This window comes from Cnephaeus nilssonii (genome assembly GCF_951640355.1).
Source record: "Cnephaeus nilssonii genome assembly, chromosome: 20".
Classification (NCBI taxonomy): domain Eukaryota; kingdom Metazoa; phylum Chordata; class Mammalia; order Chiroptera; family Vespertilionidae; genus Cnephaeus; species Cnephaeus nilssonii.
Genome location: NC_137091.1, coordinates 21,970,136 through 21,991,357, shown reverse-complemented (window position 1 = coordinate 21,991,357; position 21,222 = coordinate 21,970,136). Strand labels below are relative to the sequence as shown.

The following is a 21,222-nucleotide window of genomic DNA, read 5'->3' as shown; positions in this document are numbered from 1 at the left end:
AACTTGAATTTGCCACATGCCCAAGCACTATGCTGAATCCACACGAGGAAGTGATGTGTAGGCCCAGCCTGCTGTAGCCCATATGCAAATATAGGTTATATGCAAATACTACGTCATTTTATATAAGGGACTTGAGCATTGTCAGATTTTTGTATCCTCAGAGGTCCTGGAACCATTCCTCTATGCATATTGAGGGATGACTATGTATTTAAATTAACTTTGGGGAAGTTTAAATGATAGATTGGAGTTGAGATTTTCCTGTAAAATTATCATCTCCTTCCTCAGTACTAAGAATTTAATTTCCATTGTAAGTTGACTCATAATATGCACATATGGAAGAATGGGTCCTTTTTATTTTTTAGAGCTACAATAATAAATTAAATATATTCAAGTACAATTACATATATTGAATAAAAATAATTATACTTGAATAAAAATAAATATAGGTAATCATCTTTTTATTATAGTTCATTCAATACCTCAAGTTCTTTGCAATGTAGGGAGTTTAATTGGTAGGGCACATTCCTATCTAACAGAATTTTAAATATATGTTTGCTGGTTTTAAACAAAATTTCAATTAAATAATAGTGTAATACATATTTACAACAGCCAAGATATGGAAGCAACCCAAGTGCCCATCAATAAATAGTGGATTAAAAAGTTGTGGTAAATATATATATACAATGGTATATTAGTCAGCCATAAAAAATCATGGAATCACATATTTGTGACAGCATGGATGAACCTAGAGGATATTATGCTAAGTAAAGTAAGTCAAACAGAGAAATATAAAAATCATATGATTTCACATATATATGGATTCTAAAGAGCAAAAGAAACAAAATAGAAACAAACTCATAGATACAGAGAACAGACTAATGGTTGCCAGTGGGGAGGGGAGTTGGGGCTATGCAGAAAAGGTGAAGAGATTAAGAAATACAGATTGGCAGTTACAAAACAGTCACAGGGATGTAAAGTACAGCATAGGGAATACAGTCAACAATATTGTCATAACTATGTATGGTGCCAGGTGGGGACCTGAAATATCAAGGACACAACTTTGTAAAGTAGATGGTTCTCTAACCATTATGTTGTAACGTTGAAATCTAAATAGCCAAGAAGAGTTTGCTAAATAGTATCATCAATTAAAATAGCTTTCTAAAGACCAGTTACTGGTGTTCTTATACTTGAAATTCTGATGTTCAAAATACTAAAGTACTTTTTTAAAAAAGAAAAAAAAAGAGCGTTCCTTCTTATTTTCCATAAATCTTCTGAGTTCATTTATAAATTAGTAAAGGTTATTTCTTAACAACTTTGAGTAAAAACCTTCTGGGTTTTTCTTCATAGCTGCATATGTCCAGTGGCATATTTTTAAAATGTCACAGTTGCCACTGGAGAGCTACTGAAAGCCTCAAATGTTTCCTGCCACACATTTTTAAATCTCAGGAGATTGTGTAACACTGCACAACACACTGGAGAATGAAAGCTCTCTGGAGGGGCAATTACCTCGGCTCTTCTCAATGCTTAGAGGTATTGAATATGGTCAATAATTTAAAAGCATTCACCTATGGTTCTGAATCCTTGGATACAGAAAAAGAAAAGGATTCAAAATGATGCTGGCATTTCCAAAAATAATACATTTAGTACTATCATAATGAACTGTATCATTTCTCCTTCCCTTCCCTCCCTTCCCTTTCCTCCCCTCCTCTTTCCTCCCCCCCCCCCTCTCTCACTTGGGAACAGAGTCTATGAATCTTTTTTAAATTATATATATATATATATATATATATATATATATATATATATATACACACACACACACACACACACACACACACACATATATATGTGTGTATATATATATACATACATATATATATATATATATATATATATATATATATATACATACATAATTTATTTCAGAGAGGAAGGGAGAGGGAGAGAGAGATAGAAACATAAATGATGAGAAAGAATCAATGATGAAATAGATTGATCAGCTGACTGGGAATGTGCAGAAGCAGTTGACCTCCTGGCTCATAGGTCAATGCTCAGCCACTGAACCATGCCAGCTGGGCTATGCATCTTTATGTACCTGTTTTCTATACGCTTCAACATGGCAGTCATTTGGTAAATGCTTAATTAAACATAACTTGAAGCGCACATTATAAATTTTAATCAACTTTGCTTTTCCATTTTACCTAGGTCCTCTTCTTACACATTAAGTGACAGGTATTTCAATCCAGACTCTATTTGTCCTGAAGCATCTAAACAACTCAACTGTAGGAATTCAGCCTTTTGTCATAAGGAGCAAGTATTGAGTCTCCACTAATTGAGCCAAATGGGTGGAACGGAGGTAGATATTTGATTGAGAGACAGGAAAACATCATAGCTATCAGTTATGGAAAGGAGAATGCTCATGAAACCATTAATTCAGGATATATTCTTGTTCCTGACAAAAATAAGAGATGTCAATAAATGCAAGGACATTTAGGCAATGCCTGCAAGTATTCTGAGTGAGCCTTATTTCAGAAAGATTTTACTCAATATATCAGCACAGCATGAATCTTTATAAAAGATTGTGTTGTATGTATCACACACAATCTCAAAAAAACTTTAAATATGATTCTTTGTCGAGAAGGAAAAAGATAAACAAGAAATAAACAAAAGTAAAAGCCACCAACTGGAACTGATCTCTTCTCGCTCTCATGTATCTCTGATTTCAATCAGCCAGGACACTATCAGTCTCACACGTTCACATGGGAGAAGTCTGCAGCCTGCTCTTGATCACCATTGCCACTCTCTTGGCTATTCTGTAGCTCTTATTGCTTCTCATATGAATTAACTCAACAGTTAAACATCTGTTTTCTATATTCCCATGTTAGACTCCATTCCTCTCCCTCCTCATTCCCACCCTTCATTTTGCCAAGAGTTTTAACTTTACAGAATGAAAATCTAATTAGTGTCACACACATGTGTGCCCATAACACAATACTAAGATGACTCTTTAAAGATTCTGGGTAAAATACTAAGTCCTTAGTTTTATATACAGGACTCCTCATGACTTGGCCACTTTGTAACTATTTCTTTAGTGTTTGCTGCTATCACATCTCACCTTCAGCCAGTCCTTCTAGACTACTTGAGGTGCAAGCAAAAACTCCATGCCTTTGCGGGGATCCTTCTAACTGGAACGTTCCTCCTCCTTCTTCCCCTTCCTGGGATCCCATGTGGCGTGTTTTCATCCATTGGCTCCCAAGGCCTGGTTGCCATGAGGTGGGACCACTACTCTGTCCCTTCTCTTTATTTCCTTTTGTCTTCACCTGGGGCTCTCCAGCTGCCTCTACCTGAGAGTTTCAAAGATCCCTTCAAGGTGTGCATCTTAATGATGCAAAAAGAAAAACAGCTTTTTCTGATGTTCTGCCTATAACCACCCCAAATGCCCTGTATTACATTCTGCCATCACACCTATCATGGTGCGCTGGGCTTTGCTCCGGAACTAGAAAGCTGAGCTTTAAGCCTAGCGTAGGCTGGTTAAGAGTTAGCCAAAGCATCCATTGAGAACTATGCCTGTACTAACAGTGGCGACCTTGAAAGCAACCTGAACAGTACTGTACATTTTGCTTAAAAAAAAAAAAAAAGCAAAACCTTAGGCATAGAATCTAATCACAAAAGTATTATGTATTTGGAAGTCAAAACTTCCATTCTCAATTGTTGACAGGAATTACTGATTCCAACCATTATGACATTTCAAAATCACTGATGCTGAAGACGTGCAATGATAGGCAGCACACTGTAGAGGCTAACTAAATATTGGTTGAGTGAATAAATGAATAAAATGAGCAGAGTAAGATGAAACCCCAAGAAGCCTCAGAAATCACAAGGATAAGGAATGCTTTAATAGGCTGGATGAACAATCACCCAACCCAGTGAAAAGTAATTGTATGAAATCAAATACTTTCAGGGAATGAAACATTACTTCACTAAACATGCTTAGAATAGACTTAGCTAGTATTTCTTTCTTAGGTATAATTCTCTGAATCATCAATGACAACTGAAAAATAAGCAGAGTCCCAAAGTCTGCAACTACAGAGTTCATTTAACAGGGAACATATTCATCTACTGCAATTCATAGGAATAAATATCCAAACTATCAACTCACAGTCAGTGAAAACCATAAAAACTCATATCAACTCTAGTAATACTACTGGTCATTTATTGATTTTTAAAGGAAACGAGAGGAAATACATAGGTTACCAAATAAATCAGAATGGTATTACATCAGAAATCTAGATTGAAGTAGATTGTGTATCATAGTCTGCTTTTTATTAGAGTTACTTTAAGGCATATTTTTTGTCTTCCCCATTTTGTTTTGATCCCTGAATGGCAGGGATTTACGATTTTACCCACTACCCTGAACAAAAAATCCACATAGAGCTGTTTTAGAGATTGAATGGCCGGAAGCACCATTAGGAAAATAAGCAGAACCCTAAAATGTTAAGTGGGTAGACAGACAGGGACTTCCTCTATTCCGTCTCTTCCTTTTAGAAGAATGTGTAGCTTAAGAAATGTCTGTTACACATAAAGAATAAAAGCTGATCACAACTCTCACTTCAAACTACTAGGCTGAAAACACTACATTCAGTTCAGGACATCAATTGTATTTTTTAATAAAGATAGTCTGATTCTAAGAGATGCATTAAATTTCAACTCTAGCATTAGCCATTTGCTTGTAGTATTTCACCTGGTATTGTATCTAGCATATGAAATGTGTGATTAAATACATTTATTTTCACCAATATCCAATTAGTTCCAAGCAAATAGTTATAAAGCTGTCAAAGTATACATTGTGAAAAATTGCCTTAAGTGAAGAATCACAGAAGTCCACCTAAAAAATGTATTATTCAAATGAAGGAGAAATTCATTTTAGAACCAATTTATCAATGCCCTACAAAATCACTTTCCTATAATAATTTTTACTTGTGTAATCAGGAAGATAGGAAGGAGACAAGAAAGCAGCTCATCAATATTGTTATATCAAAGTAAATATTATTAAAATGATAATCTCATTGCTTTGTTTGATAGAGCAGATATTTAAAGGTGAGGCGTATTGCTTGTGAGTAAAAAAGTAGGAAAATTAAGAGCCCCGGGCATAACTATAAAGAGTGCTGGGCTAGATGAATAGGGGTCACCAGTCAAAGAAAGAGTAAGGCACAAAGTGCCCTGCATGTCTCTGATATTTTTCTTTTTTAAATAAGGGATCAGGATTAATGAGGAAACCCAATCAAAGGCATATCAGATATTTCAGGGAATCATCTACTCTCTGGGAGACTGACTCACTCTACCAATGGAAACAGAGTTCTCATTCAAAATTGTAAATCTCAAGTGTTTTCTTTTTCATTGTGATCTTCATAAAATATAGGTTGCTTTCCCTGATTATGAATGAAAGTATTGAGAAATACTAGTCTGTTTTCTTGAGATGTTGACATTTTTCTCAAAAAATACAGGAGAAAGTATAAAAAAAATTTTAAAGGAAGACAAAACTCTAAGGTTTCAGAAGAAAATCAAAATCTAAGGGAGGAGTGATATAGCAGCTAAGAGGTTCTTTCCATAAATAGTGACTCCCGCCTTCCGCAGAAGACATTAGGCTCACGGTTACAACCAAAACCTGCATTTGCCCATCAGAGGCCACAGGACTGGAGCTCCTGAGAAGGACACATGTAGGGATGATTGATGCTTCTGCTAAAGGCTGTAGAGACGAGACGGCTGTGTGTATAACTGACAAGACCAATTGATGAGTGAGCGGGTTTCCTGGAGGGTGACAGATGCACTTCTGAGATCTGTCAAACATGGCAATCTCTACCTACCACCTGTGATTCATGTTTGAACATGTGATACTGCTAGAAGAAACATAGAACCATCGTTAAGTGTTATAAATTCTTGAGCAGGAAAGAGAAGGGTGTAAGACAGCTATGACTTTAATATCTCCTTCCAAAATAAATTTATATTTTTGCCAAAGTGGGACAGAGAAATTGAACACTTCATGACATTGACATTTGTAAGTGGATTAAGATACTCTGATCTCAGAGAACAAAAGACTCTTAAGACACCATATACAACTAGAAGCAGATATTGATAGACCAAGAGAATTTAAAAATAAGTCAATGAACAACCAATTCGTTCAAAATAGAGGACTGTTTAAATAAGAGCACATCCACTTGACAGGTTACTATGAGCCATTAAAAGAGACAAATACAAAGACTATTTAAGCCACAAGGGAAATGCAGTGGAGAGGATGGGAAAATAAGCATAAAGAAATGACTGGGTGTGAACAGATGCTGTGTTAAGATTGAGTGAAATAATGTATGGTAAACATCTGTCCCAATTCCCGATATGAGGAGGGCATTCTACAAATTTAAAATTAGGCAAATTTTAAATTGAATTTAAAGAAGTCTTTAGAATGATGATTGCTTGTTTTGTTTATGGTTTATTTGTTTGTTTGTTTGTGGGCTACTCATAGAAGGTATCACAGAAAGAAAGAGAGAATCCATGTGCTCTGCGATCTACAGATTGAAGTGGAGAAGTGATAGAGAAAACAGGTTGCAAAATCAACTTTGGGAAAGGGACATGAGAGACACAGAGAGCAAACTGCAACACAACCAGGGCCTGGGAACATAAAGGAAAACGTGATTTGGAAAAGGATAAAATAATATTTATGATAACTGCTGTGGGAGTGTAGGTGATCAATAAAGAGGTGATTTTAATAAAGGGCAGTAAATTATCATCCTGTGTATCTCTAAGACTCGTTGGAAGGAGAATTCGGCATAGAATAATGCACGCAAAGAAAATGACTTGTTTCAAAGATATAAAACTGTTGGGAAATCATGGGAAGGCATTTTCTTTTTGCATCATTAAGATGCACACCTTGAAGGGATCTTTGAAACTCTCAGGTAGAGACAGCTGGAGAGCTCCAGGTGAAGACAAAAGGAAATAAAGAGAAGGGACAGAGTAGTGGTCCCACCTCATGGCAACCAGGCCTTGGGAGCCAATGGATGAAAACACGCCACATGGGATCCCAGCAACCCCACCAAAGAGAAAGTCAACTGAAAGACAACTTAACTCACTTGGTAAGTTTCAATCAGTAAGAGCAATATCTCTGCTCTTAAATTTTCAAAAATTCTTCCAAATGCTAAGAGAAAAGTCACTTTATTCAGGCAATTGCAACAGGGAGAACACCAGTGATGGACTGAATTGTGTCCCCCATAAATTCATATATTGAAGCCTTGACCTCTAATATTACTATATCTGGAGACAGGGCCTTTCAGGAGATCATTAAGGTTCAATGAGAACATAAGGGTGGGGCCCTAATTGTGAAAAGACACCACAGATCTCTAACTGATCACACACACAGAGGAAAGGTCATGTGAGGACACAGCCTTCTGCAAGCCAAGAAGAGAGGCTTTGCCAGAAATCACCCCTGTGGGAACCCTGATCTTTGACTTCCAGTCTCCAGAACTTTGAGAAAATATGCTACTGCTGTATAGCCACCCAGTTTGTGGTACTTTGTGGTCATGGCAGCCCTAGCAGACAAATACATCACCCAAAGGGAGGGTAGCCCGGAACATGGAGAGGGAAAGAAACAAGACTGTCAATGAAAAGAGTTTTGCCTTGCGGAGGGAAGAAACGATATTGTCAGAGGGCCTTGGGTCACGTGTATTGCAATCTCGCAGAAAGAAGTTGGGTTTTCTTTGTGATGTGAGCTGTTTCAGCCCCTTAGACTCTGTTCATGGAACTGTTGACCCCAAGAAGGAATTTGGATCGAGTGGCTAGGTCTTTGGGTACCAAGAAGCAAGGGGGCTCAGAGTACATTCACTCAGACCAGTAAGGAAGAGCTTGGGACAGACTCCTTGGAATAAAGCAGCATTTACCTTAGAATTTATCAGACCAGAGAGGGAACCCTGAGAACAGGCATGTGTGGCTTCTAATACTCAGGGGAGATGCTTTTAAAGGCTTCTGGAGGAAGTGAGTGTGTTGCATTTCAAAGTACAAGGAATTTGGCCTCACTTAACCTCGGTCCAAGCCTCAGCTCCATTCTTCCTTACTCAGTGGCTTTGGAAGGACCTCCTAATTTTCAATTTCCTGTTTGTAAAACAGTGATACCAATGCCTGCCTCACAGGCCTGTGAGGCACACTCCGCCACCTTATAGTCCACGGAGCCCAATGCAAAAGGAACATTTTTCATTATTAATGATGCGTGTCAACATGTGTAGAAAGCTATGAACTATATAATCACAAAGGTATACAATAGGGGGAAGAAACAGGAGAGGTATCTTAAAAAGTGATAAAGTTTTACAGGAAAATCATTTAAAAAAGAACATGTGTGCAATTAAAGAGGAAAATAAACGTACAGAACTCATTAGTGCTTGTAAAAATTGCTAAAGGCAATGAAAAAAGTTTTGTGTACATTTGTAGGCAAAAGAAGAGCAGGAAAGCTGCAGGAACACTTTCTGAAGTTAATGATGTAGTTGGTCTGGACGTTGTGGGTTATTGTTGAGCTGATTAAAATTAATGATGAAGCAGAAAAGGAAAACTAAGTTTAATTTTGTTATACTCTCTGTAAAGGAAAAGGGTCTTCAAGTGGGAAAATGTAAAATAAAGGCCAACATGAAGGAAATGACGTCCAAGAGACATGAAGAAATTTACGTTTTTCCCGGCAGGTGGACAGAACTTTGCAATACAACTTTCCAAACTGAAGAAGATGCCCTGGGAGGTGCCCCAAGATGGAGAGGCACAGGACGGCCCCGAAGGAGGAAGATGCCCTTCCGACTTTACACTCTTGATGTACTGTTCCTCTGTCCATCGAGAATCCTCTGGCCAAAGGATTTGATACTGTGGCCTATCAAATTACATTGCCTATAAATAAGAAGGGGCCGGGGAGGGGAAGAGAGACAGCAAGACACAATAAGAGTAAGTTGGCCATGATAATATGTATCCTAATGGATTATGATAGACCGGAATGAAACATGAAACCTAAGTAAATGAAATATAATAAAGTAAGTACAAAGCCAAATAAAGTTTAAAAAACAGCAAAATTAATGGTCTTCTAAATCAAAATGACTTGTTCATCATTAAACTAACTCACAATACTCCAATGTATCTAGCCTGCTTCCATTCATGTTGTGAGTGTGTGAGTGTGTGTGTGTATGTGTGTGCGTGTGCCGTGTGCTTCAACTGGAAAAAAACAACTGTCTATCAGTGTGTTAATTCCACATTGACTGAATGGCCTCTCTACTCCAGGCACTGTGCTAGGTGTTGCAGATACAGAAATGATTAAGATAATACCTTTGCCTTTCGAAGCTGTTACAGTTTTCTAAAAGAGACATTTTTCAATCAGTTTTTTACTCTATGTTAGGGCAGGAACAGGTGAACACTCGAGGTGCTATGGAATTTTTGCTAAGAGAATGGTGAGAGTTGAGGTGGTTTGACCAAATTTGACTCCATAGAGAAAGGAGGTGATACTTGCTTTGTGCAGAAGTTTTCCAGGAGGATTCAGAAATAAGTGATTGGGGGCAATGCCAGCAAAGGAAATAGCAGACGTAAAGGCCACGTGATAGAGGCTAAAGGACATGGGGTCAGGGCAGGATTGAGATGATGACAAAGGAATGAGGAGGAAGGTATTTTGTTTGCTGTGCTAACAAGTCTGAACTAGGGCTAAAAACACCTAACAATTAAATATCTGCACAGCAAGACCTGCTTTCTTTTTGGATGAAAACCTTAAAATAGGTGCTATCAATGCATCACAGAAAACTTACCTTAAAATATGATAAAATGTCTAGTATTTAAAAATATGGTATGATATGGAACGGAAGGAATAGGAATCCCAGGAAGGAGTGCGGGAGGAAGGGGACAGCTGCCTCTCCCGTTGTACCAGCCAAACCAACCCTGGCAATCACTGAGATGACAGATGCCACAGCCAGGCCATCCTCACATCCAGGCGAATGAAAGAGGAAAATGATCACGGAAGGCTCAATTTTGCTAACTCAGAAAAACAGAGCCCTGCCAGCATCTTCTCTGGAGAATGGTGCAGTGATTAATGATACTACACACATTCTTTTCATGCTAATCTATTTCATGTTGCAATTACAGAGAGACACTGAGAAAGACCATTCCACAGGCCAGCGTGCAGCTCGGCTTTCAAGGAATGAATGTGGCCACACCAGTAAACAGCTCAGGTCTATCTGTCAAGCATAGCAAATTGTTGTGATCATCATTTTATTCTGAGTACTTACAATTCTACACCACATTTTTATTAGCCTACATTTTTCGCTTCTCTGGTAGATGTTTGCCTATGAAATATTTTATCATGTTCCATTTTGTGAATTTTGTGATTAGGTCCTGTAGGATGCCACGATTTTAAGGAACCGATATGTTATCTTCACTGTTTGCTCTTTGCTTTCTTAAATGGGTTCGAGTATTTTTCCCAAATTATCTCCCTCTTTTGTTTGTTTTGGGAAAGTTACACGTGTTATGATAGTTGAGATTGTGTTAGGACATTTTACAGGCACGTGAAGTTTTCTTCACAGGATTATAATACAGACTCTACGTTAATGTACAACAGTTCAAATAAGCACAGAAATCATATACACAGTGGAACAAAAGAGCCTAATTGAGCAGCTTCATAACCTTGCACAGAATTCCCTCACCACCACTTTAGATAGAATTGCTTTTATTTTAGCAATGTTCTTTTAATTAAGTCCCAAACATCTAAAACATGGCAAATGTAAATATGTATTATAAATCCTTAATTATGAGGATCGCTAAGCATCCATGCAACTTCCTGCCCCGGAGATAGATTCTTTTTGTTTAACGTCAGCCAAAATTCCCAGCTAAAAGTGAATGATGGGAACAATGTTAAACTTTGTTTATAATGCCCTTCTCTTGGTACCAGTATCACTTTACGGCATTGTCTCTGAGAGTTGAATTATGCTTCAATTTATCTAGTGGTTTTAAAGCCAAAATCTCTCCTGCAATTTTCTGCTGTCACTGCCGTGTTCAGAAACACTAGCACCCTGGGAATGAATAGAAGTCGAGGTAAGTGTTGCAAACCCTGAGGTCTTCATGTCATACCCTAGAAAATAAAGCACTTGGCGATCAAAAAGGGCAACCTGTCCCTCTCCCCTCTGTTGAGGATGAGTTTAAACTGGATCCCAAAAGGCCTCTTGCTATGTTAAAATCCCACATACTGTGTTAAAACCATACTGAAGACTATTCTGATATGGTAACAAATAAGAAACAATCATATTCTATATTCCAACAAATTATATATTATTTGGAATATAGAATGTTATTATGTTATTCCAAATATCATTTAAAATGTGCCACATAGGGGCAATGTTTTCCATTTCTCTACCAATATGGATTGTTCCCCAATTTCTACCCACAAAATCTTTCAGTATATGCATGCCACACATGAGCTCACACACACACACACACACACACAAAATGACAATGACAATTTAACCTCAGCAACTCATTTCCCTTACAGATTATTTTCAATTTAGTTTCTTCCTTTTGCTTGGTTATCTGCTGATCAACATATTTTAAAAGACAAACATATATTAATAACTTTGAAAGCTAAAGACAAGTCTTGAAGATCTAAACATATATTCCATCTTTTGGAGCAAAGCTATTAGCCCAGAGGGAATTTTAATTTCCTCAGATTTTTCCAAAAAAAAAAAAATCTCTCCCTTGGGTCTGGTACAGCAAAGGTAATTACTTTTTATTGACAGGAAAACCTGGGGCTCTCAGTTGGGGGGCACGGGTTCAAATGTCTGTTCAATGTCATCCAGGCATCTACCAACTCCAATTTCAAGGAGAGTTTATCAGTTTCCTCATTCAGAGGGCATTTAAAAATATCTCTGTACAGCCTGGCTGGCATGGTTCAGTGGTCAAATGTTGACCTTTGAACCAGGAGATCACCATTCAATTCTGGGTCAGGGCAGATGGCCAGGTTGCAGACCCAATCCCTAGTGGGGGCGTGGAGGAGGCAGCCAATCAATAATTCTCTCTCATTGTAGATGTTTCTATCTCTCTCTCCCTGTCCCTCCCTCTCTCTGAAATCAATAAAAATCTATTTAAAAATATCTCTGTACAGGTTGTAACTGCAGAGTATGTCAAGTAATAAAATTACAGGTTATAGTTTGTCTAAACACTACACAATAAATGTAATTGAGGAAGGCAGGTAAATTTATATATTTACATGCTGTTTCTAAACTAATATCAGCCTATGACCTCACTTGTACCATAATTGCCAGTGGGAAAGAAGTGGTTACAGATACAAATATGTCTTTTACAATCGAAAAGTATATAATATCTTATTGTAGAGCACTGCTAAGTAATGAGAAGTACTTAATAAAAAAAAAGTAATTAGAGCTTTAGGCCAACTGATACATATCATACCATTTTTCCCTTTGTAATTTAAAAACCTTAGAGGTAAATTTCATCACTTCTCTATTAAATACTTATGGCATTAAAAATTTTTATAGTTACTAATTTTAAACTACTTAAGATGTCAAATGTTTTCAGGCTTCACTCACTTTTCCAATTATTACATTGGAATGACTCATTAACTGTAACATAAACAGGCTCATTTTTACCTCCTGTTATGCTATTTCTCCAGTTTTATTAGCAGAGTACCACTTTTCCGTGAAGCATGATGGAAATTCAATGGGAGAAAAAAATTACACATACTCTTCCTCTTCCAAATACCCATTTTACTCAGGAGAACTGAAGCAATAATGATAATTTATAATGGATTTTGCATGTGTATTCTTTTCTATTACATAATAGTTTAGTTTCAGGTACCATGTATGTGAATACCTTGGCAAAAGATATTTTGGGAGAAAATTTTATCCTCCAAAAGTCAACTGGGAATGGAAAATATCTTCACTTGTGCAGTAGCATCTCAGATTTGGTCCTTACCAACAAGTAACCAGGACCTTGGAGAGCAATCAGCACTGAGAAGGGGCTAAATTCCTAGATTATAAACAAGGAACAATAATTCTAGTGTGGGGGAAAACACACACACACACACACACACACACACACACACACACACACACTAGAGGCCTGGTGCACAAAATTTGCGCATGGATGCAGTCCCTAGGCCTGGCCAGCAATCGAAGCACGAGGGCCCACACGCCCTCCTCCACGTGAGTCACCACGCCTGAGTCCCCATGTGGAGTTGTGGTGAGCATAGCTGGATGCCCAGAGCAGTGTGGGCCTCTGGGCTGCCCAACGGTGCCGCACGGAAGCCGGGCAGGTAGTGTGCTCTCTCCCGGATGGCCTTGCAGACCGGCTCCTGCGTGAACCCACGGGGAGCCAGACCAGCCCCTGCAGTCCAGGCCCTGTGGTCCAGGTGGCTGCGGCCCAGCTCACCCAGAAGAGTCCACACGAGTGCGGGGCGGGCTCCTTGCGGGCACCCGATACCTGAGCATAGGGGTTTCCCTGGCGCGCGAGCCCTGGCATCCCAGGGGAGGGCATCCCGGGAGAGTGAGAGCAAGTTCGGTGGACACCCTGCATTCTCACTGCACCTCCAACCCCGTAACCCCCGCCCTCAGGTAGCTGGCGAGAGGTTGCAGCCCCCTGCCCGGGTGCCACAGGAGGTTGTTCACTGCCACCCACCCCCAGTTCCTTGTCCCAGCCCAGGGCCCCCTGCCCCCTGCTGCCACCACGGTCAGGTCACCATCTGTGGGACAATCAATCTGGGCCGGGTCCCCCCCCCCCCCCGGGGACCCCCCTCCTGCCACCACTGGTCGCCATCTGTGGGGCGCTAATCAGGCCCCTGCTCACACCCACCTTGGCCTGGTGCTGCCCGCTCACCTGCTCCACCATCCTGCTGGGGTCCCACTCTTGCTGGGGCACATTGGGGCCAGTAGCTCCTCCACTGCCACCCACTACCAGCGCCAGGTCACCAACACCGGCCATGTTCCACGCCGCCCCCTGGTGGTCTGCACACATCATAGTGAGCAGTGAATTTGCATATTAGGCTTTTATTATATAGGATATGCAGACAATCACAGCCTTAGAACTCATTGAAAAAAATTGAAATGTTGGAATCTCATACATAAGAATTTCCCCAAAAATATAACTAAAAAAAATAACCCTATGGTCAATGACATCTGTTATTTAGAAATGCAATTTATTGTAACTTAGAGTTATAAGTAAATTATATTTTTTCTCAAAAAATTTTAAACCATTTTAAAGAAACTCAAAGCCTTCAAATTACAATATCAATCTTCAGGGTAAATTATTTCACTTAAGCATACTCAGTTAAGTGGGGCTGTTTGATGAATTTACTTTTCCTTTAAGAAGGACTTTTCAGTGGTAGTCACAGGTCTACTAAAGCTCCATAATTTTTTCTGCATTTACTTTGGGACATTTATTTCTCTTTTTGAGATTTTTATTTTTAAAGTAACCAAAATCAACTTATCTTAGCATTTGATGCTACAATTCAAGACCTGTTTTCAAAGATGTGTTCATTAAAGAGTATTTCTAAAAGTTTCTAACTGAAATACCAATTAAAGCAATTATTATTCTATGAGAATTTACCCCACTCCCACCACCACCAACAACACAGATCATTTCACCTCATAAATGTGGTTAATTCATGAAGCATCTCCTATTTTAAGCACATATTCTCTAATGGATTCACCATTCTCTATTATACTAGTTAACTTGGAAAAATTGCAATGATTCTAGATAAATACTAAACAAATTATTGAGGCAACAATTTTTAAATCAATAAAAATGAAAAAAAAATTAAACTAAGCAATAATTGAAACACCAGGCCACTGGAAAAATCTGGTCAAAGCCTGCATTATTTTCACCAGAAATATTTACCTACCAATCTGAATATACATATCCAGGATTTATGTAACAAATTGGAAAAATCCTTATTATTCTTCCTACTGTTTTCAGGGGCTAAGCCATTCTGTAAACTTCCAATCACTGGAAAGCAAAAGATTTTTGGAAAGGATCATGAAGGACTTCTTGGATAACCTAACTACTTGGCAACCTAAAGGTCATAGGATGCATTAGTTGACAATATGAATGCCCAAATATTGATTTATCCAACCTAAAGGTCATAGGATGCATTAGTTGACAATATGAATGCCCAAATATTGATTTATCAAAGATAAAAAGGATTCAAATTCTAAATATAGTATCAAATTGTGAAAAATAGGTATTTGTCAAGCAGGACTGATATTCTATTTTTTTTAAAAAATTAGAAACATGTAATGTGAGTGTCACTATCTCTTATTGTCTATTCAGAGTGAACAGTCATAAACCCCATCACAATTCTTGTTGACACTCAGAGTAAGTCGCATTTCAGTGAACTCTATGAGACTGTCCTAGGTTGTCTCTGATTTGGAAATTGGTCTTTTTAAAGACATAAATATTTATTAGAGATGAAACATTACAAACAGTATTATGAAAAATAAATTATTTTAACATACGTCTGTAAATTTTGGTAAAAAGTATGTTATAATTGAATTTCAATGAAAAGAAAATTTAAAATATATCCCATTATAGTTTTTAACTTAAAATTTTTAAAAACACTGTAGTAAAGAGTATAATGTAAATAAAATGAGGCCAATCATCAGTTCTTGTAGATGAAAAATAAATACAATTCCAAATAGACTAGGCATTTACATAAAAATTAATTATCTTGGCATGGGTATGTAAAAGGCACCTATCAGTATTATTAATTCTCAGTGGGCAGTGCTTAAATGAAAATCTAGTTTTCAATTTATTCTAGAAAGTTTGCCAATTTCAGAATTTCTAGGAAGCTATTACTCTAAAAGTCACAGGACAAGAAAACACTTCCAATGAGATCATTTTCCTCATACAATCGGTGATCCCAAATGCGAGTTTCTCATTAGTATGGAGTAGAATATTTTATACTCATGAAAATATAAAATAGCAACAGAATTCATAGTCAAAATATCTAAGATGCAATTACTTATACACTTCATTGAATTTCTTATACTAATGGGATTACTTGAGATTGAAAGTGCCCCTTTAGCAACCAAAATTGCTGAAACTTTACAAATAGTTACAAATTATTTATACTCACTGAAATAACAAGATTTCTGAACAATAAAGCCTTTAAAAGGAAACTTATGAGGAAGATATTAACTGGAAGATTTCTTCTGTTATAGTTCGTGGCAACTCTAGTGATTACCTTCTGAACCAGAACTCTACAAGTATGTATTTGTGTACTAGATAATTAAAGTTCATCATAGCAGTATAATTTGTATACTCTCCATGCCTCGTCATTATATTATATTGTATATTATTTAAATCAAAATCAACAATTTAAAAGAATATTATATAGGTCCTTATATAACAAGAGAGAAATCAGTTTTAAGAAAATTTTATTGATAAATTTCAAAGCAAAATAATAACTGAGCATGAATTTTTGCCATACATGTCTACTAATGAAAAAAACAGATGACTGAAATTTGAATTTTACATAATTCTTTTGTACCACAAATAATTTTCCTTTTAATTTTTTCAAACATTTACAAATGTAAAAACCATTCTTAGCTCACAGGCTATATAAACCAAGCAGTGGGTCAAATTTGTCCCATGGACCGTATTTTACCAACCTTTGAGCTAAATATTACATTATCTTACAACTGATGTTCTATTAATTTGTTTTCATTCAAGAGTTAAATTAATTCAATCTTGATGTAGTGATTCACTCCCATTAAGGAATTATTTCTATGTGATACAAATTCCAAAATTAATTTTAGAAAACATTAAAATGTTTATTACTTAGGGTAAGCACTAGATATGTGAAAATCATATGTTTGATCACCATGCTAGCCATGAGCTGTAGCAACCACATAGCTAGAGGCTGTTCCTATGAAAATGATTGAGGATGCATGCACTCAGGAGTGGGAAGAATGCACCAAATTAATGAAAATCACTGTTGGTATTAGAAAAGTGAGTCTACATGCATGCTCACCTTTATGTCTACAGCCCAGCTACTTATGCACTGCATCATATAATTATTATTTTATCAGTACTTTATTATTATATTCTAGTTCTTTCTTGCTCTGGACAGGAATTTGGGGGAAGAGGAGGAAAGAAGCTGCTTTAGAAAGAATTCCAAGATCGTGTTTTAATAATCTGAGGATCTATCCAGGTGTATTCCAGACTCCACAGGAATGATCCTCTGCTTAAGCAATCACCTTTATGTATGCTGATTTTAACAGATTCTTTAGTACTTCCTTCAGGGTAGTTATCAGGTATAGCCTTTATATCAGTTAGAGAAAAGAGAGAATGCAGGGAGAAGTTAACTTCTAATTAAGTCATTCATATGCTACTTGGTGAACAGTAACTAATCTCAGAGTAAGGCTCAGTATACCTGAGGCCAGAGAGCCTCCATTACATAATCTGTAAGAATAAAAATGAAAGCAAAACTACTAGTTACCTTACTACTTACAACTGTTCCTTCTGTGGCAAGTCAACCCCATCCCCAACAACATCTTAATGGTCAGAAAGAAACTGTGTGTTCATAAGAACAATTATAAAATAAAGAGATGACTCCCTTCTCAGGGCATGTCTCTTAGTAGCAAGTGAAGACACCAACAGCCTGTGCAACTTCTCAAAGACCAAGCCCTTCAATAGGAATCTGTCTCTACATTTTCATGAAAAGGACCAAATAATAACAAACTCATCTTCACCAGAACAAAGAGGAAAGACCTGGGGCTGGTTCACTACTTTTGTAATGTCAAGTAGGGCACTAGTAGGCAAAGAATGTGGTCCTTTCAACACATTTTAACCTTTGACAGAAGAGGAGTAAGTAGAAACACCAAAAATGTAAGCACATGGGTCTGGTGGTTTATATATATTTGTATACACATATACACATGAACATAAAAAAGGTGGGGCAAGAGTAGGTTTACAGCTGTTTTCATGGACATTATTATAATAAGTAATATTACAAGAATAAATTCTGTTTTGCATACTCACAACTGTAAATATACTTTTGCCCACCCCTGTACATATACATGAACATGTATGTGTGTGTATGTGTGTTTGTTTGCATAGAATCCTCCTAATGTAGTTTCCCTGTTGATTAATCAGATCAACTAACATTCAAATTGAAGTGCACCTAATCCCTCGGCTCACAGAGTCCTGTCCCAGGAAAGCTCTCACATGCAGCCTTGGGCTCACTTGGGATAACAGACTTGCTCCTGGTGAATCCAATGTAAATAAAGGGAGAAGGCCTTTGTTACTCACCTGAAAGACTGCCCTTTCATTTCCTTTATTTATATTCAGTTCTCTCTGCTTTAATATTGGTATTCAAGATTGATTCATGTTTTAATATAATGCCTTGTTCAGAATAATTATTATTGAAGTTATTGTATAACACTTTAAAAAATGCTATGCTGGTTGATGGTCACTTGTCCATACACTGAATTCCCAATCTTGCTGGTAAACATGTATGTTTGTTCTTCCAAAAAGGATAAAATATATAAAGTACCTTGGTAATAAGTAGACTTTGTTTCCTTCCTTAAAAAAAAAACTTACTAAATATTTTAAGATAAAATAAAAATTGGAAAATAATTTTTTATTTTTTATACACTGCTGCAAATCACACTGCCAAAGAGATATTAAAAAGAAATTACTAAATGCAACTTTAATTATCTGAAGTCATTTAGTTGTATTTTTGACACTTTAAGAACTGTCAACTCAACATATGGTAACCAAGAACTCCAACTTGCATATTTAATACTCCTAACAATTTAAAATTTTATAGGTTCCTTAAGTTTATCAAATGTTTGAAAAAACATTAAAATACTTCCAGAACAAACCAAGGCTGGTAGAATACAGACCCAGGATTCAAATTTTAAGTGTCGAGACAGACTCAGCCAGAGTTAAGCACCCATGAATATCTGCTCTCCTCAGACCTCAGCCACTCATCTTTCCTGTACTAAGAAGATATATTTCAAAAGAAAGCTATTTAATGTTGATCTGCCTTTCATTAGACCTCAAGAAAACAAACAAATGTAAACAACTAGTAGACCAATCAATTACATCAATATGTTTTAAACCTAAATACGGGTGGTGCATTGAAAAGACACGACTGCATGCAGGCCAGACTAAGGGAAGGATGCTGCAAGTGATGTGCATTACATTGTAAGAGTGACCTCTAGTGCTTTCCTTTTTTGTTGAACTTCAGTAGTTGGAGGATGAATTATTTATGCCTTCTCTACAAAACTTTGTGTGTGCTTGTGTTGTTATTGTTCGTTTGATTGATGCAATGTTTGTCACATGCCACCATTACAGCATTCCAAGATTTTGACTAGGTAGCAATATGCATCTTTTACTGACTCATTCGATTCTTCTGACCCAAATTAAAACTGAATCTGAAACAGTGCAGCATCTGAGTGAAGTTCTCTTTCTTTCGGAATGATAAGATACACCGTGCCTTTAAATGAGCTAATAGTGAATGCAAACACACAATCACAGTAGCCATGCAGTATAAATGGACATTTCACTTGTACCCAGTAAGGGTGTTTATAATGTTCTTCCCATACCAGAGCACTTTAGTGTACTCAAGGGATGTGCCATAGCAAACACCTTGTTATTACTGGCTTTATTTGTAACCACCCCAACCTAAACCTGGTTACACAGCAGCAAAATAAATCCCTGAACAGGCCCCATACTCCTTTCTTGAAAAGCAAATGAGCTTTTCCCTTTAAAATCCAGGAGAGATGAAAAGTTGTATTTTCAGAGCTTGTTTATCATTAATCAAACAGGGGGAAATTCTTCCATTTAGACATTTTTTAGCCAAATACAACTTTTAAAACTTTTTCTATCTCTAGTAAAAAGTGGATATAGGGAGTTTCTGCCAAATTATTTTGAGTCGTATTTAAATTAGAAATATGATCTTTATACATTTTCCTTGAATCGATTCAGAATCAGAGTATTCAATCGCAAATTTCTAAAGTTAAAAATTCAAATCACTGAAGAATACTATTTTGGAAAAATCACCAGCATGTTTTTCCTTTAGCGAAGTGAGGACTCAAGCCCCCTCTTCCAGGAGTGCTCTGGCCTGGTCCTTTCAGCTGTGAGGGCACAGCTCCTAATGTTGAGGTTCACCTCCACCAAGTCCGCTCCTGAATCCTGCAGTGCATTTCAGTTATGAGCCTGGCATCATTTTAAAGATGCAACCAGCAATCCGTCTGCCAAACTGCAAACTTCAGAAATCTCAGCTAATGCAGCATAATGGAAAGTCTGCCAGTTGTTTTCTTGTTAGACATAATTCCAATAAAATTCAGTAATCCCAAGAAAGGAAGAAATGGAGACATTCACAGGCTATTCCCTGGTTAAGATGCTAATTTAATGTTTTTACTAGAACTTGAGCTTTCCCAATGAATATTCAAAAACGACAGGATAAGGTTCTGCTCACAGACAAAAAGAGAAATGAGACTTTGCATATTTTGACCAGACCAAGAGGAAAGACAGGTGTAAACCCAGGCATATTTGCAAAAGGTTTAAGTGATGCTTCATTTAGGGCAACATGCTTTATCAATTGCAAATAATCATCATAGAAACAACAGAATGAAAGTTGGAAGAGCCCCCCCTGCAAGTTTAAACCATTTGCTGTGTACTTACAGGAATTCCCCGCTCTGACCCTGCTCCAGTTTTGAGTAGATGACAGAAGTAGTAGCATCGTGAGGACAGCTCCGGTGACTGACCCCATGTTCACATTTATCGGGCTCCCCCAAAAGATCTTGAGTGGCTCTCCCAGCGCTCCAGTCCTGTTCGCAGCCCCTCTGCCAGTTCTGTCTTCAGCACCTCTGGGTCTCTCAGCCTTACTCCCTCCTTCCCTCCTTTCTCCAATCCTCTCTCTCTCTCTCTCTCTCTCTCTCTCTCTCTCTCTCTCTCACGCGCGCGGGTGCACACACACACCACAGCCCTGACTCCTCACTAAAAAGCACCCAGCACCCAGCGTCTTTCCTAACAAGCATCCATGCCGCCGAGGCCACGCCCACTCCTCGCAGCAGCGGTCCCACAAATTGACAGCAGCATCCCTCCTCCAAATTCACAGCGGCGCTCAGAGCTCCACCGCGCAGCGCCGCTGATGAAAGCTGGACCTGGAGGCGCGGCCTGCCGCTCCCGGGCTTCCTCGGGGCTCCCCCT

At 37.8% G+C, this 21,222-nt stretch overlaps 1 protein-coding gene across 6 annotated transcripts in view; it reads right to left on the bottom strand.

The window, feature by feature from the left end:
• The window catches only part of CNTNAP4 (contactin associated protein family member 4), a gene marked incomplete at both ends in the record, with an annotated part of 248,388 nt that extends 227,606 nt beyond the window's left edge, over positions 1 to 20,782 (bottom strand). For all 6 annotated transcript variants that reach the window (XM_079799313.1, XM_079799316.1, XM_079799318.1 and 3 more), the window contains one exon: positions 20,695 to 20,782. In XM_079799313.1, the coding sequence (XP_079655439.1) occupies positions 20,695 to 20,782 (88 nt within the window). The remainder of the gene's footprint in view (positions 1 to 20,694) is intronic.
• Positions 20,783 to 21,222: the final 440 nt, after the last annotated feature.